The sequence below is a fragment of the Sceloporus occidentalis genome, unplaced genomic scaffold, assembly GCF_023333645.1.
Source record: "Sceloporus occidentalis isolate IW3139 unplaced genomic scaffold, rSceOcc1.0.p SCAF_252, whole genome shotgun sequence".
Taxonomy (NCBI): Eukaryota; Metazoa; Chordata; class Lepidosauria; order Squamata; family Phrynosomatidae; genus Sceloporus; species Sceloporus occidentalis.
This window is the reverse complement of record NW_028317232.1, coordinates 552,145-570,043: the sequence shown is the minus strand read 5'-3', so window position 1 is coordinate 570,043 and position 17,899 is coordinate 552,145. Positions and strand designations below refer to the sequence as shown.

The window sequence follows — 17,899 nt, the reverse complement described above, 5'->3', positions numbered from 1 at the left end:
ACTAATATAAAATAAGAAGTAGCATTTTATTTAACTTTTGTTTTTGTTCTTTTAGGAGAAACTCACTGAAGCTAACAGGGAGACCGGGAAATATATATGCTTACAGGAACCACTAGGAACCAGTAAAGGATCCACTCTACAGACTCCACAGTAATTTCAAATATGTTTTTAAATATTTAATAGAAAAATATTTGAAATCACATATAATAATATAATCTAATCTATAAAACGTTATTGCCCCTTCCCAATATCTCCTATTTTTGCTTAATTATCATCTCCATCACCGCGCTTGACTGTTGGTATGATGTTCTTATTGTGGGAAGCTGCGTTAGCTTTATGTCAGATGTAAAAAAATTATCAGTCTACAGAATATTATCTCAAAAATATTTTGGGTCATCAAGATGTCTTTTGGACATCCTGGGTCGATATGCTCTTGGAGGAAATTTGGATACTCCTGGGAAATCTCACCGCTGTTCCACGTTTTCTCTATTTGTAGATAATGGCTCTGACTGTGGTTCGCTGATGTCAGTCCCATTCTGATAGATATTAATGACTTTGTCATCTTTTCTTGCATTTCACTAGATTGCGGCATCATGGGCTGCGTTTTGAGACTTTTTTGCCTACTTCAGTTTGCAAGGTTTTATTTAATTGATGTTTACATCCAACAGGACTAGTAGTAATTAGACTTGTGCATTCTTATTCGGGAGAACATAAAAACGAACATGAATGGTGCATTTTGGTTGTTCAAACCGAATAAACTAATATGGCAGCAGATAAAAGTCAGACTCAGACAACAGCTCTGAGCAACTTGGCCTGGGAGGAACAGAGATTTTTAGTCTCCCTGGCAAAGGACAGGGCAAGGTAGACCTCGGAGCAACTTGGCCTGGGGAGACCAATGGCTTCAGCGCCAGGAGTTAAGGGTCTGTAAGAGCTTATTGGTAGCAGCTTCCCTTCACTGGTTGATGCCAGAGGAGCCCCCTGCCGGCAACCAATAGAGCCGCTCTTACAGACCTTTAAAATCCTGGCGCCAAAGCGGCTGCTAACTGTTAATCCCTGCTAGAAAACCGGCAGAAAACAAAAAGAAAAGTGAATATGAAGAATGTATACGAATTTTCCAGGACTGGCCCCGACTGGAAAACGAACACGAAGCTGGTGCCCAAATCAAGTAGAAGTCATGCCTGGGTGTGTTTAGTAAAATTGAACCCAATTATCAATTGAATTTGGTTCATTGTTTCATTTAACTAAGGGGGCATTTACTTGTTTACATAGGGTCTGGTAGGGTTGAATACCTTTTTTCCTTCTATACGTGAAAAACTGTATTTTACATTTACTGGTTATCTTAGTCTAATATTAAATTTAGTTTGATGATCTGAAGAGTTAAAGTCGGACAAATATGGAAAATAGAAATAATTGAGAAGGGGCAAATACATTTTTCACAGCACTGTAAACCCCAGGTTAAGTAAGGCATTTAGAAAAAAGTATATACCGTATTGGCTCGGATATAGGCCGCACCCGCATATAGGCCGCACCCTAAAAGTTAGGTGCTTTTTTTAATGAAAAAGGTTTCTGCCCCCCCGAGATATACTGCCACTCTGTCCCGAAGATGTACCCCCCCGAGATATGCTGCCACTCTATCCCCCCCGAGATATGCTGCCACTCTATCCCCCCCAGATATGCTGCCACTCTGTCCCCAAGATGTCCCCCCCTCCCACCAGACTTACCGGTGCAGACTCCACGGGGTCTTGCGGGGCCGGCGGGGGACATCTACACATAACACTTCAACTTCCGGTGCCGGCACTTCCGCCGTGGGAAGTACCGGCATGGAAGATTGTTCACGCAGACGTTCACCGGCAGCGGCGATGCGAGCAGAAACAACCTCCGCTGCCGGCACGTCTGCAAGATGTGCTTTAAAAATCTCCCTTGCCGGGACTCCCCCCGTGGGAATTCCCGGCAAGGGAGATTGTTAAAGCACATTGAGCAGACGTGCCGGCAGCGGAGGTCGTTCACGCTCATCGCCGCTGCCGGTGAACGTCTGCGCGATGCGCTTGGACAATCTCCCGTGCCGGCACCCCCCCCCGTGGAAAGTGCTGGCAGGGGAGGCTGTCTGAGCGTATCGGAGAGTAGGATGCAGGTCCCCTGCACCGCTGCGGGGGATCTGTATCCCAACCCCGCTGCCTGCCCGGCGCCCGGGACTGCATGTCGGGCGCTAGACCCCGAATATAGGCCGCACCCCCACTTTAAAGACTTAAAGTGGGGGGAAAAAGTGCGGCCTATATTCGAGCCAATAGGGTATTTTACGGCATTAGAAGGACGCAGGCCTTAAAGTGCCAGGGTCGCCTTGTTATCCCCAGCTCGGCCCTGCTATCCCTCATAGACAGAGACTCTAGGTATTAATGTCTAGGTGGGACATTTGGGCCTGTTCACTCTTGACCCATCGCCACCCCATCTGCTCATTCTTCTCCCAATTTTGCCCTGTTCCTGCCCCCTTTTCTATCTGTAAGGAGCAGGAGAGGGAAAGCTCTTGGGGGCCAGTCCTGGAAAATGTTCAGGTATATAGATACTAACGACTGGCAAGGTAAAGCTCTGAAACGCAAACTTCTGCTCCACTTTGTTTTGATGGAGAAAGGTGAGAAAGAGGTCTTCTTCTCCTAGGCCGACCTCACCACTTCATCAAATGGAAAACTAACTTGTCCACAATTTAACAACAGTCTACTGCAACCATTTCCGAGTTATACAGATTGAAACGATATTAATGAATGTAAAGTAAATGCAATACTTTACTAACTCAATGTTCATCCATTATATATTTTCCAAATTGGGATGAAGAGTGACATTTGAGTAAAGCTCTTATGCTTAGGAAAGAAATAATTAAACAACCGTATAGAAAAGGTGATACCTGTAAGTGCAGAAGGGACCCCAACCTATGAATATTGGGATTCGATGTTTCTGATTAACAGAGTGGGGGGGGGGTAAAAAACCTGATATAGTCTACATGGTGAAGGGTATAAAGCGGACGCCGTCCTGGAGAGAAAATATTGCAGCCAAATAAGATTTTAGATAACAAGGACGCTTAAACCATGGCCAACACAAGAGGAACGTCTTACGCTGGTATGTAAAATACTTGATACATATCTTAATATATAGTTATTGAATGCATGGAATATAAGCAGTAAGGATTGTTGTAAATTAAAAGGTACCAGGTCGTCACGTTCCAGGGTAGAGGAGCCTCTGCTCCCCGTCTGTCACAGATGTCCCATGCAGGCTGAGGGTACTCCAATACTCAAAAAGAAGGACTATGATGTCCTTAAATTGGATTCCAAGACTAGAATTACACTTGTTTTGTATTAAATATTTAGCGACAGATTTAGTTAAAATATTTAGGGGCATCTCAATTATAAAAAAAAATTCAATTGTAGAAAAATAATTAGACAAAAGCTAAGAAATGCAAAACTATCATCTGAAGTATATATATATATATATATATATATATATATATATACTGTGTAATATAAATGTAATATTTATTATATAATCTAATATATATATATATACTGTGTAATATATATGTAATATATATTATATAATCTAATATTCTATCTAATAATCTAATACTATGTAATATATATATGCTTCATCTATTATTGCAATACAGATATTTACATTTTGTGGTCACATTTTTTTCACATTATATATAACATTCATTTATTGCACAGTTATCCATCATGATAAATGCCCCTATGATTCAAAGGCTCAAATTGTAGAACACTTACAAGTTTGGTTTTATTTAATATATACAATATTTCATATGTTACTTGTGTTGTTTGTTCTATGCAGGTGTGATATTGTTAGCACTTCTAGTATCCGACACATTTGTCATGAGAAAGATGGTGTCCTCCTACCCTATCTGCTCTCCAGGAAGTTTCCAGTGCCAAGTTCTTCTCAGTGATCTCTTTGACAGGGCAGTCAAACTCTCCCATTATATCCAGTCTCTCTCCACTGACCTGTTTGAGGACTTTGTGAGTATTATTAACCTTTATTAATGATAAGAACGTCAATAATATTTGGGTCAGATAGACCTGTTGACAGCTTTTTGACCGGTTCTACCATTTTGTAAGCACATAAAACCCATTTACAAAGGAAATATATACAATTTAGGGTTTTCGTGTTTACTGGTCAAAGTAGGCAGATGGAAAGTGTCCGGTCTTCACGGTACCTCCAACGTATATAGACCATTAAGTGGGGTCTTCCATGAGAGGTATCCACATTTAGGTGAGGAGCTCAAGCGTGTTTTTGGTTGCAGACAGAAACATAGAATTTCACAGCACGTGAGAACCATCTGATACAAAAAAGTTATAAATGTCTCATTTCAAAAGTCACATTTAAGCTAAAATACTACATTTTTAAAAACCTATCTGAAACAAGCCAACCAAATGTGTGGTTACAGGATCAACAATATTCTCAAGGCCGTCGACTCATAGCAAAGGCCATGAACAACTGTCATACGTCTTCACTGAATACACCAGAGGACAAAGACCAAGCTTTGCAGCTCCAGGTATGTATAGCACGTCTTATTACACCATATTTATCTTGTATTAGGATGTAGGTGAGGAGCTGGGAACCAAAACATGTCATCTAACCTTACGTATGTGTTATGGAGGCCAACCACAATTCCATTTGGTCAACAGTATGACTTTAAACTTCTATTAGGTTTAGCCAGATTGCAAAAGGTAAAACTGTTTGTGTGATTTCTGGGTCTTCAGAAACATTTTGCTAGTGATATGGGAAATTTTGGATTCTATGGAACTCACACCAAAGCTCTCGCCATACATTTTATTACATGGAGTCAAGCTCTTAAATATCTAGAAGATATTTGTTCTGCTGGTTCAATGTGTGTTCATTCACTCACATAAAGTCGTCTTCATATCCACTTCTATCTATCTATCTAATGCATTGTCCATATTCAGGTATCTAATATGCTTTGCTGGTTAAAGCCAAAGTCCCTGGTGGCGCAGCCAAATCATTCTCATGTCTGGTAACGAGGTGGTAAGGTGATTATTTCCCTTCGACAATGTAGACATCCACTCTTTTTATTTTTAATGTATCAGCATGATGACCTGATGAGCATCGTGCAATCGTTACTCCGTTCCTGGAACGAGCCACTTCAGCATTTGGCCTTAGAGGCCCCAGAGAGCATTGGAAGAAAGGTGAAAGAAGCTGAAGAACAAACAAGGACCCTTCAAGGAGGAATAGACAGAATAGCCGGGAGAGTAAGTATTATTCTCAATGCAATCTAGAAATGTTAGACTTAGATCAGCATAAGTGAAATTATTAATTAAGATTTAAATTACCGGAGAGCCAGAGACCATGGCTCCACTAAACTACAAGATGGAAGCGGCAACAGCTTAAATGATTCTATTGACTGAGACCACTGGAGCGTGGAACTCATGCTCACTCATGAACGTTCACAACGCTGCTTCAAAACCCAAAGCATTCATATTGAAAATTTTGGTTATTTTATTCTTTCAGATGCAGACCAATCTGGAAGCGGACTTTTACCCTCAGTGGTCGGGGCCCGTGAAAGCCGCCGTACCAAACGGGGAGTCGCACCTGTTTTCAGTCTACCACCTGCTGCACTGCTTCCGACGAGACTCTAACAAAATCGACAATTACTTGAAGATCCTACAGTGCCGCGTGATTCACGCAAATAACTGTTAGACTGGCGCCATCGTTTCCCAGATTTAGATCTGGAAGTCAAAAGATTGAAACTAAATGTAGAACAGTTTATCTCCCACGCTATCCCATAGCTGTCCGAGGGACAACAAGTGACCTAAGCTGATGTATGTTGTTTTTCAGTTGTACCGATCATACCCTTTAACTGGGATTTATCCTCCAAGACATCAAACCCACCTCTCGGTATTTATACAGATTCCTAGCAATGACTATGAATAAACGATATGGTCTTGATGGTCTTGGTTAAATGCCAGGAGAGCCACAAGCACGTTCACAAAAGGTCCAAATCAGGATCCAAATTTGAAGGGACCGAGCTCAAAAAAGACCCCACACGAGCGGGAGTCCGATGTGAAGTCACTTGTCAGAAGCAATAAACTATATGCATTAAACCTCGTATTTTTTCTGCTCTTTTTTATCTTTATGCTCGTTATTGTATTTCACTATTCTTGATAACGGTTTCAAATAGGAATTAAATGGCATCCATGGTACATCCGTCATGCCAGCTGCGTACATAGAACCACACTCAGTGTCAACATATCATGGACTGTTACAATATGTCTACGGAAGCCACATACAGGGGGTGATTTTGGAAAAAAAATAGACCTCGGACCTTATGTTTTTGTTAAAAAAAAAAAAAAAATAAAAAAATGCTGAAACTCAATCATTCCTCCAGCAAATAACATCTCAGTTAAAAGGAGTGGTCACAGAACCATCTACCATCCTGGGGAACATAAAAAACAATATAACAAAGAAAAAGAGTTATCCAGTTCCATTGACAATGTGAACTTTCACTTAACCGACATTACCTGGGTTTATTCAGTATATTAAACTACAGAAAAGTATAGTTTAAACGATACCATTTATCATTTTAGTATATTAAACTATAAATTGAAGTTTTAGGGCTTACAGGAAAGTGAAATCAAATATAGCACAGGACACGTGTTTTTTTTTTTATCGCTAAAACGTAACATTTGCCCCAAAATTAAGGTTGAGAGAACATTATGCCTTCATAGAAACTTTGTTTTGTAAAATTGTAAATTAGTGTTTTTTTTATTTGGAATCCTTTGAAGACGCGGTTTTAATTACCTATAGAAGCGTTGTGTTTGAGAATTGAATTAAAAGAAAAGTGCGTCCAAAAAAGGTGATAAAAGACACTAATGGGTTTTGGGCGAAAGATAACCAAAAAACCGAAGCAAAATTAATTCAAGAAGCATGTTTATTATACAGGTTTATGCGCCTGACGCCTCCTTTGAACTGAATTTACGCCATTTCAAGGGCTAGCGGAACTTTTTAGAAAAGTGATCTGAGTTTTTGGATCCACTGGATCAATATGTAGGCATAGGGTCAGAAGCTAGATCTCCCCAAGTGATCTTCTTAGACTGGTTGAACTGGCATTGTGATTGTCAGCACCTGGAGTGAGAAAAAGATAGTAACTTAGTTAACAAGTTAGAAGAAACTTTTTGTTCCAATAGAAAGAAAAAAATCCATGCTAAAAAAGCTGCGATAGGAAAGCTTGGTGTGTAGATGATGTCATCAAACATTAATGATGCAATAGATTTTTCCAGGTTTCAATATATTTGGGGTGCTGGGATAGCAGTCAACATGGGTAGGCTAGAATGTCAATTTCTGGCAACTTCCGTATTCAGAGGGGCTGAGCACCGGCTCTGCGTGTGATTTATATGACCAAATGTTTTAAAGCAGAAACTAAAAAAATCATAGTTTTGAAAACTTTATTAAACTTGCCTTTTTAGTTATTACATTTTCAACTTGATTTGTTATTCAATAATACTTAAATATTCAATCAATAGTAATTGATCTAATTTTCTTAAACAATTAAAATAATAAATACAAAATAAAGTACTAACGGTTGCACCGCGATACCGTGAGATTATAAAAGTCCCAATTTGATTTGTACGTCAGGGCCATTTAAATATTTTGACGATCACAGACATCTAATTTTGAAAAAAATGAGCAAAGTGTGAGTTTCATTAAAATCCTCCGTTGTATGAGATTATTTTACCTTATTGGCTTTATTGAACTGGGCGCCACACTCCTCTTGGACAACGTTATAAGGGATAAAGATATCCAAATGGTACAAGTCAGGTCTGCCCCATAATACTATCCTATCTTCTCCGAGGTCGAGAACCAGAGATCTGGCAGAGGCCTGCAAGGACAAACAGCACGACGGATTATGGAAGCTCATGTCTCGGCTCAATGGATTCTACTGATGGAAGAAAACTCAGAGCTAACAGATAGTTTATTTCTCAAGTCAATGTTATGAGAAGAAAAACATACATAATAAATAATACACATAAATAATCTAAAAAATATAAAATAAATATTATTATTATTATATAGTAAAAATAATTTATAGACAAATAATATAAAAAATAAATATTATAGTATAATAAAAATGATTTATAGGTATAATTTAAAAAAATAAATATATTGTAATAGAAAATAATTCATAGACATAAATAATATATAAAAATAAAATATATTATAATAAAATAATTTAGACATAAATAATATAAAAAAAAATAAAAAAAAATAAATATATATATATATATATTTTGTAGTATAATAAAAATGATTTATAGAGATACATTTTATACAAACATCCTGATGAGAGGCCCATTAGCAAAGAAGGATGTATAGTACTTTGGAAATGTTGCTAGCAACCAAGACAGGTTATTCATATTTAATGATAAAGTCCGCTACTAGAAGATGTTAAAAGCCGCGTGAGTGAATGGCCCTTCGATCGCAGGGTGGAGAGCAATCAACATAGATCGTAATATAAAAATGGTATGGAGGAGAAGGGAGGGAAGCAAGCAGGGAAGAGAACAAGAAACGGGTCAAAAGACAAGAATGCATAGTTTTCACTAGCCAGCGTATTCTATAAGTCTATGATTAAAGATATAAAGACATAGAATCGACCATGGATCTCATCGAGGGACACGAGAATGGCACGGAATTTACCACTTTGGGCAAGGAGATCTCTGCCACGATAAAGCTTGGGTGACCTTCAGGTGGTTCTGCCACGAGCGTGTACTCAGGAACAACTGCTGAACTATGGAGGGAAGAGAAAAGAAAGGCAATTCACATATTACATTCCCAGGAGCATTTCACCTCGTTGCAAGGAGTCCGGCTACTCGGGTCCATCAGCCAGAAGCTTCCAAATCTATTAGGAAGGGAAATCATCACCACTATTATTAGCTTGTGTTCTGCCGATTCAGCAGAAACCATGATTTTTTTTTAATGAATGTTGGGGTTACCAACCCAAGATCTCTTCCTCGAGTTAATGGAACACAAACGGCATAATCAGTTACAATCGTGGTTTACCTTTAATTATAAGCATAATAAGTCAAGCAGGGCATCGCCAGGTGTCTGTTTTGTAGTTTCCTATGAGCTCACTCCCACAGGACGCAGGCGGCATATCAGTGGCAACGGGGTGTAATGGGGGGGGGTTTAGGCATGTCCTTTTAATAGATAATATATAATATTTTATATATCATCACTTGCGATAAATTATTGAGCATGAGGATACCTTCTGTTGCAAAAGTAGACTGTAGTCTGCAATGATGCTACCGGGGTTTGTGTCTAAGCTTTTTAAAATCAGCATGGGGAGAAGTACAAATAACAAAATGTTGGTTACCGTTGGAACACAGGAGTGATGGGAGTGATAAAGGGCCATTGGAATACAGGAGTGATGGGAGTGATAAAGGGCCATTGGAACACAGGAGTGATGGGAGTGATAAAGGGGCCATTGGAACACAGGAGTGATGGGAGTGATAAAGGGTAACTGGGACACAGGAGTGATGGGAGTGATAAAGAGCCATTGGAACACAGGAGTGATGGGGGTGATAAAGGGCCATTGGAGCACAGGAGTGATGGGAGTGATAAAGGGTCATTGGGACACAGGAGTGATGGGAGTGATAAAGAGCCATTGGAACACAGGAGTGATGGGGGTGATAAAGGGCCATTGGGACACAGGAGTGATGGGAGTGATAAAGGGCCTCTGTACGCCTATAGGGAGATTCCATTAAAAATCAGCTGTTTCCACCTACAATAGTCATTTACAACATTAACCCCGTCCGTGCTGGATTTCTCATCCATTTCATGTTATTTTAAGGGACTAAATTTGCTTTTCTTTCAAAAAGGACATTTTTAAGTGACCCCAAACTTTTGAACGGTAGTGTATGTTGACAATGCAGGTTTTTTTAGTAGGCTTATTCATATTAAATGCTAATAGTCTTAATAATAAAACAAAAGAGTAAACAAGGGCACTTAAATGCTTTCCACAGAGAGAGAATAGAAAACCTACCTCTGAATTTCGGAAATCAGCGTCTTAGGCTGAGAATTCTGTGCATTACTGCAAAACAGCAAAAAAAAAAAAAAAATGCTTACACCTTCCAAACCTCGGCAGGTCCGTCCGTAATCAGGTTATAAGTGTCAAGCACGGCAACGGAACGTAATAATCAGATTATTTCCAGACTATATTATATCGGAGGCTACTGAAGAAACCACTTGAATGGCAAGGACTTGGGCAAATCATATTAGGAAATCATTTAAGGACAAAAAAGGACACTAATTATCTTCAAGATCAACACAACTAAAAATATAATAAACATAATAAGAAATAACCACATATTTTACTTTTTGGGCATTTCAGAATTAGGAGTCACATCCCAGTACCCTCTATGTTAATGATTGAAACTGTAATATACTTAAATGAACTTAATAAAATACACAAGGGAAGTAGAAACGTTACAACAAGAGGTCATAACCTAAAACTAGAGGGTCAGAGGCATAGATGGTATGTCAGGAGGTTTTACTCTACAGAGAGGGTGGAGGATAAGTGGAACAGCCTCCAAGCAGAAGTGGTAGAGGCTAATACGGCAAGGGAGTTTAAACATGCATGGGACAGGCATACGGCTCCTGAATCTAAGACGAGAGCAACGACTGATTAAGGAAAAACCAGTAGACTAGATGGCTCCGGTGTTTAAGAGATTGGCAGAGAATATGTAGCGAGGACATGCAGGGACTGCTATGAGAGTCCACTGCACCCGGTTCACCGACGCCAACCCAATGGTATTAAATGACTTCACACCCGGCCAGCGCGGTCCGGCAACTACACCGAACTCACGTCAGCCGCTCTACAACCCAATGCGCTGGAAAGGACTGCATCCAACTTATATTACAGCACAGGCGTCAGTACCTTGGGTTCATTTCTTGGATAATGGGCTTGGATTGGGTTCTGATGTTTTGCTCGAAGACGGATCCCATGAACTTGCGATTCTTCAGCATCCTCCACTCTGTAGGAGCGAAGAAAAACATTTCTTCAAACGCCTTGCAGCACCTAACACCTTGTGCAACGTTATTCTCCATGCCTATTGATTTCAGGACAACCATAATACGTGATGTGTCTTACAACCCGCTTTTCTGATGTGTATTCTCTGCCTTTTGATAGATATATATATATATATATATATATATAAACACATAAAAATGAAAGAATTAGGCAAAATAAGACTACTAGAAGAGGCTATTTCACTTCCCTAACAGATAAATAGCAGCCCAAAGGGCTCTTCAACCCCTTTGTCAGTGTCTCATCAGTGACTGGGGTGACGGCTCCTAAATAAACATGGAATATCTTCATAGGCGTACAGAGGCCCTTTATCACTCCCATCACTCCTGTGTTCCAACGGCACGTTGTGTTCGCTGATCCATGTTTAAGTTTAAAAGGCTGATTAATGGTTAAAAAACCTTTTGCAATTATGTGACAGCCAGAAATGTCCTTCTTTTCCATACCGAGGAACGGCAGCTCAGTTATTATTAAACGCAGGCACCTATCGTTAACGTTTTGTTGTACGGTGGACATGTGACTGGCGCCATCTGGTGGGCATTCCGGTAATTTACCAACTTAAACAAATTCTCCCTTAAAAGCAGAAAATATGTGATTTCCACAGAAATGAATCACAATTTGAGATTACATTGTGGGGCGCACTAAATGACAAAAGGGGGCAAATTAACTTGTGTGCTAATCTGCCACCAACCCACCAGAGAGACCGGCTAATCTACTCAATTGTCTCCAATAAATAATAAATTAATGAAATACAAAACATCCTTACTGTCTAATATGCCATTTGCCCCCAAATATTCTCAAATTAGCTCTCAAAATTGTTAATGAAAGCTCATTGACAGATCATTTGGCACAAACTAATTCTTTAATCACATAAAATTTGGGCTTGTTCATACTTTTTGCCCGGGATACTTAATTGTCACGTGACACAAAAGCAGACGCCGATAGGCTGATGCCGTACAAATGGAAATAAAACTTCTTGAAAGTTTCTTGTTTTATGCGATAAGGGTAAGAATAGGATTGCAGATCTGCAAGGATTTAATGGTTTAGCATGCTGGTGAGATTAACATTTTGTTTGCCAAAGCACATTTAATCAAATGCGACTCATTAAGGGAAAATATGAAGACCCCCTTTGTCTACAGAGTAACAGAAAGGGAGCAGAGGACCACCCTGAGACACGTGGCAAATGTTTCAGGTTAATATATATATATTTTCACTCAGGACAGGCAGACAGCTTAGGAGCTCATGTGCCCGATAAGCCACAAACCAGGAGAGAATCAGAGAAGGAAGAAAACTTTCTTGAAGTAATCAATTTGAGATTTAAGCAAAGAAAAATACGCCAGAAACAAGTCAGCTGCTTCTCAATGAGTCACGGGCTTCAAAACGTTCCACGCAATCTGTTATTTGGCAATTTACATGCAAACGGAACAGTTTCCCAGCAAGAAAGTAACCGTAACTTAACCCTTTCGAGTGCCGGGGGGGATGAACCATGCTACAAAACCATAGAGGTCTTAGTAAGAGAATTAGTAAGATGATCCTGTTGTTTTTTTTACAATGACCATTTAGGGGGCCACGATGGACACCAGACCCCCAATCTTGTTCTCTTTCATGTGCAATAATGCTCCGTATGAAGCAGCGGCCTTTTAGGCTGGCGCGATAACAATTTTATGTACCGCCTAAAAGGCTGGGGCAGCGGCATGCCGAGAAGGGACCAAAGGGTGCCGACCCAAAAGTGTCTTGTGTGGCCCACACACTCAAACTCAGAGTGACACTTGGCCTGGCGATAATGATACTTTATCCATTCTCACCATTAGTCTGAAGCATGTAGATGAAAATAGGACGGCAGGGTAAAGTGGTATAATGTATTCTATATGCCCTGTAACGATATTAGCATCTCCTCTTAAACCCGACTGATTTTACCTCTAGAGAGCTCCAGCTCGTACTTGTTTTCCAGACCTTCCATTGCCACCGTGATGAAGAATTCCCTGAACAGCTCGTTACCCTGGTGAGTAGACGACAGATCAAGGGATGGGAAGAAACAGAGGACGTTTAGAAAATGCGCGCATGGATACGGCCTAAAAAGGTACAGTGCGTATGGTATGTAGGTCTCATTCTCCCCTGCCGAGGAGTATGAAGTTAGCTGGTACCTTGATCTTGTCGAAGAAGGAATTATTTATAACGATGTCGTAGGCTGTGCATCCGCCGCCACCTGCATCCAAAGGCAAAGAAGGATCCCTGAGGGTTGTTCTTGCAAACAAGTTTATACATAATACACAGTAATGTAGTTTAGCAGTGATAGATAAAATGTATCATCATTAACTAATGACTCCAAAAGCCAAAATAATTATTTCATGGGATAAAATTTGCCATTTTCATAATTTTGAAATTAACGCATTTGTGTCATGTGACACAAAAGCAGGCAACTCACAGGTTTGTTGCCATTTCAACTACTGTGTTGCTTTTATCTAATTAAACCTTCCTACAATATCATAAAATGACAGATCTGCTTTGGAAATCACCGTGGAAGCCCCCCGGGGAGGCCTGGTTAACGTAGCAGATAGCGGCGAGAATTGGACAAAGGAAGACGACAGAGGAACAACAGGCAAGAGAAGGAGCGGAATCGGTCGGTGGAGAAGGAAGGGAGACACTGAGAGGGCCCAAGAGAGAGAGAATGAGAGGGCTCAAGAGAGAGAGAATGAGAGGGATCAAGAGAGAGCGAATGAGAGGGCCCAAGAGAGAGAGAGAATGAGAGGGCCCAAGAGAGAGAGAGAGAATGAGAGGGCCCAAGAGAGAGAATGAGAGCGCGCAAGAAAGAGAATGAGAGCGCGCAAGAAAGAGAATGAGAGCGCGCAAGAAAGAGAATGAGAGCGCGCAAGAGAGAGAATGAGAGCGCGCAAGAGAGAGAATGAGAGCGTGAATGAGCCCGAGAGGATGTGAATGAGAGTGCGAGAGAGTGACAACAAATTTTGTTTCCAAATGGAAAAAGCCCTCTGATTTCATCTGAACCGAAAGGGATGGAAACAAAATTTGTTGTCTAAAAATAAACAGAGTAAATCCGCTTGCACAAGTCAAAAAGCCAGCTGCTCCGTTTTTAATCAGCGATCAAAGTTTTACGTACTGTTGTCCACTTCTACGTGCGGCTCTCCAATGCTCATGGGAACCCTATAACCAGACGGATCATCAGACTCCAAAATCGTCACCAGTTCCCTCTCGCTGAGATCCGGAGGTGCTGGGATGTGACTCGACTTGCAGATGTTGATGAAAATCTTTGTGTCTTTAGATGTCTTGGTCTTAATACAGAACCCTGGTATATGATGAAAAAATTAGGGACATTAGCATAGGTCACCTTGATCCAGGAGAATCAGGATTGCTTTTGGAATTTAGATCTTCTAAACCCATTCCCATAATTGTTATTTTTTTCTTGTTCTTCTGGAACGAAAATAAGATTCATTTGTAAAGGGTCAACTATTACTTCTTTCAACCTCATTAACAAAGCAACTATTCCAGCTTTTTTTTTTTCTAGTTAAATATTTTATAGCGGAATGATTTTTCTGTGTTCTTTCCCTGAGCTTTGAAGTGATATAATGGCAGTTTCTGTCCAGGACTCGCTTTGCTAAAGCCACAGACGCGAACCCTAAAACGGTGAGAATATACGGCTCTATTAAAGCACTCGCTGAAACGTCTACTGCACTTCCTTACAAAGAGGAGGAAAAAAAAAAAAAAAAGAACACGAGAGAGGTTATGGATACAAGGCTATCTGGAATCTGCGTCCACAAATTCAATGTGACAAGCTGAGCGCACAATGCACGCGCGTATCACAGCTCTGCTGGCGACTCAAGCGCAGAGCGTTAGCAGATAAAGCTCTCCTGCCGTCAAAAAGCTGACAGCTGCTCGTTGGGTAAGGAGACATGCTGGGTGCTGCCACGTGCGCTTGGATCACAAAGAACGATAGCTGAAAAGGTAACATAGAAAGGATTTCTTCTGTTAGAGACACATTATCCTCTAGACCAACACCATGCATCTTATTTATCAAAATATATATATATAAATACAGTATAAATAAATATTTAAAATATATATGTATATCCATATAAATATAATAAAATATAATATATATATATGTAATAAAATATATATGTATAGCTATATATATTTAATATATATACATAATAAAATATAAATATAAAAAATAAAAATAATAAAATAAAAAATATAAATAAAATTAAATAATATATAAATAGAGATCTCAATATGTACGGCTTTGAGGGGCGAAAAGGAATGTGATGGAAACATTTAAATCAATAAAGGAATGTTACAAGATACAGGAGGGATGTTTATTTCAGAGGAGAAATGTTAGAACAAGAGGATCAGGGGTTTAGACGGAAAATGTTGCTTTACTGGGGAGCGGTAGATAGGTGGAACAGCCTCCTAACAGAAGTGGTAGAGGCTAATGCAGTAAGGAAATTTCAACATGCATTGACACGACTGATTAAGGTCTGAGTCTTTACAGGAGGAAAATGGACGACTAGACGGGCCGTATGGTTCTTATCGAGAAATTCGAGTTTGCTGTAAATAAAATTCCATTTACAGACACAGCTAGTTATTTTCTGTTTTTACATTCAATGCACTATTCTGCAGGGGCTTCAATTCCATCTCCTATCTCATTTGGTGCCATCTGGCGCTGGCCTTTGTAAGGGGGATAAAATGAAGCCAGGAAATCTTTATGCCAATTTTGCAAACGTTGTCTTGGGGGGGGGGCCCCCTCGGCCATCGGTGCACCCGCCGCTGCTGGGTCCTATCCAATTCAGCTGGTTATCCCATTTGGGAGAGCTGGCCCTGTCCATACCACAGTGTGGCTGCCATTCAGTACGTTAAAGGAGATGGGAAGATCTCGTTCAGATTCGGGGTGTACCTTATGAAAGCCCAATAGATTGCGAGCCCGCAAGAGCAGGACGCTCTTCTCCTTCCCCTATTGCAGCAGCGCTACAGAGTATGCTGGCGCTATACACATAAAAGTACTCAATGCATAGAGGGACCAATTATGCCCCAGCAACGGCAATAAAAAAAAATAGCACTGACCCTGGAATGTTTTCAATGACAGAAAATTTACCTGGCTGCGGTCGTATCTGTTTAGACTCTGGAACACTTGGTATTCGGCGCTCTATTTCTTCTTTTGCCTAAAAGAAGAATCCAAAAAGATTGGTCACATTGGCACTTTAAATTAATCGGGAGACTACTGTTAAAAAGTTTGGAAAAATTTCTGGCTGTAACATAATTGCAAAGGGGCTTCCTAACGATCAATTAGCTTTCTAAACAAACTTGGATCAGCGAACACAGTGTGCCCAGGCGTGATGGGAGTGCTAATGGACCATTGAAACACAGGAGTGATGGGAGTGCTAAAGGGCCATTGGAACACAGGAGTGATGGGAGTGATTAAGGGCCATTGGAACACAGGAGTGATGGGAGTGATAAAGGGCCATTGGAACACAGGAGTGATGGGAGTGATAAAGGGCCATTGGAACACAGGAGTGATGGGAGTGATAAAGGGCCATTGGAACACAGGAGTGATGGGAGTGATAAAGAGCCATTGGAACACAGGAGTGATGGGAGTGATAAAGGGCCATTGGAACACAGGAGTGATGGGAGTGATAAAGGGCCATTGGAACACAGGAGTGATGGGAGTGATAAAGGGCCATTGGAACACAGGAGTGATGGGAGTGATAAAGGGCCATTGAAACACAGGAGTGATGGGAGTGATAAAGGGCCATTGGAACACAGGAGTGATGGGAGTGATAAAGGGCCATTGGAACCCAGGAGCGATGGGAGTGATAAAGGGCCAATGGAACACAGGAGCGATGGGAGTGATAAACGGCCTCTGTACGCCTCTGAAGATATTCCATTCAAAATCAGTTGTTTCCATCTACAATAGTCATTTACAACATTAACCCCGTCTGCGCTTGATTTCTGATCCATTTCATGTTATTTTACTAGTCAAAATTTCCTTTTCTTTGAAAAACAAGTATATTATACACACACACACACAGTGTATATATATATATATATATATATATATATATATATATATAAATATATATAAGACACACATACAGTATATTTACAGATAAGACCTTTCAATGTACCTTCAACAGCATCTGTTCATATAAAGCATCTTCCATTTCAGTATTATGCCCCGCAGATAGTAGGGATTTGTCAGACTCCATCTTGGTGCCCAGACCGATGAGTCCTGATCGCTGATGTCGTATGCCAGATCTGTGTATTGCGCCAAGGAGCTAGCTGGGGCGCTCTGTGGAATAAAAGCACACGCATGTATTATATCGGGTTTATTTCATCTCTGAACATAATCAAACATAATTCATATTAAAGCGACATCAAATTATCTTGGTTGCACCTCAAACAGATTTACAAAAATATGGCAGCCACATCCTATAGCACGCCTCGACAGCTGTCAGGGATGACGGATGTCGGATGCCTTGGTACCTGGCAATTTAAAGATTTTCATTTCCTTTGGGTTCACACGTTAGGTTGGTGGCACAACAGATATAAATGTCATATAAAAACATCATATAAAACATATAAAAAGTGCTGCGCCTGCTACAGCTGCAATATAGAAGACGGTATATATTATACAAAGAAAAAAAAATATATTTATAAAAAAATAAATATATATTTATAAGAAAAATCTGAAACAATTTTGATTTTTAAAAAAATATACATAGAAAAAAAAAAAATCTCACCAATTGACAGGTGAATGTTATGTATTATAGCAATGCGGAATCTGCATTTTAC

General features: G+C 40.1%; 2 protein-coding genes across 2 annotated transcripts; one reads left to right on the top strand and one right to left on the bottom strand.

Moving 5' to 3' along the window:
- Window positions 1-3,077: 3,077 nt before the first annotated feature.
- On the top strand, window positions 3,078-5,715 carry LOC149276017 (prolactin-like). The gene is made up of 5 exons (XM_089504028.1): window positions 3,078-3,108; window positions 3,835-4,016; window positions 4,445-4,552; window positions 5,106-5,267; window positions 5,527-5,715. Exons 1-5 carry the CDS (start codon window positions 3,078-3,080, stop codon window positions 5,713-5,715), a joined length of 672 nt encoding a protein of 223 aa, XP_089360154.1.
- Window positions 5,716-7,071: 1,356 nt separating this feature from the next.
- On the bottom strand, window positions 7,072-17,313 carry LOC149276016 (PIH1 domain-containing protein 1-like). Its single transcript, XM_089504015.1, has 10 exons — window positions 17,233-17,313; window positions 16,203-16,269; window positions 14,211-14,396; window positions 13,240-13,301; window positions 13,013-13,094; window positions 10,949-11,045; window positions 10,055-10,102; window positions 8,710-8,800; window positions 7,751-7,894; window positions 7,072-7,140 (listed from the first exon to the last, which is right to left on the bottom strand). Exons 1-10 carry the CDS (start codon window positions 17,311-17,313, stop codon window positions 7,105-7,107), a joined length of 894 nt encoding a protein of 297 aa, XP_089360141.1. The 3' UTR covers window positions 7,072-7,104.
- Between the last annotated feature and the right edge of the window lie 586 nt (window positions 17,314-17,899).

Excerpts from the sequence above, each read along its gene's own strand:
- LOC149276016 (XM_089504015.1), bottom strand. The coding sequence starts at position 17,313 with ATGGAGTCTGACAAATCCCTACTATCTGCGGGGCATAATACTGAAATG. Across the intron at positions 8,801-10,054 it reads CTGATTTCCGAAATTCAGAG|TTCAGCAGTTGTTCCTGAGT; the intron begins GTAGGTTTTCTA and ends TTCCCTCCATAG. Across the intron at positions 7,895-8,709 it reads AGATCTCCTTGCCCAAAGTG|GCCTCTGCCAGATCTCTGGT; the intron begins GTAAATTCCGTG and ends TTGTCCTTGCAG.
- LOC149276017 (XM_089504028.1), top strand. The coding sequence starts at position 3,078 with ATGGCCAACACAAGAGGAACGTCTTACGCTG. Across the intron at positions 3,109-3,834 it reads AAGAGGAACGTCTTACGCTG|GTGTGATATTGTTAGCACTT; the intron begins GTATGTAAAATA and ends TGTTCTATGCAG. Across the intron at positions 5,268-5,526 it reads TAGACAGAATAGCCGGGAGA|ATGCAGACCAATCTGGAAGC; the intron begins GTAAGTATTATT and ends TTATTCTTTCAG.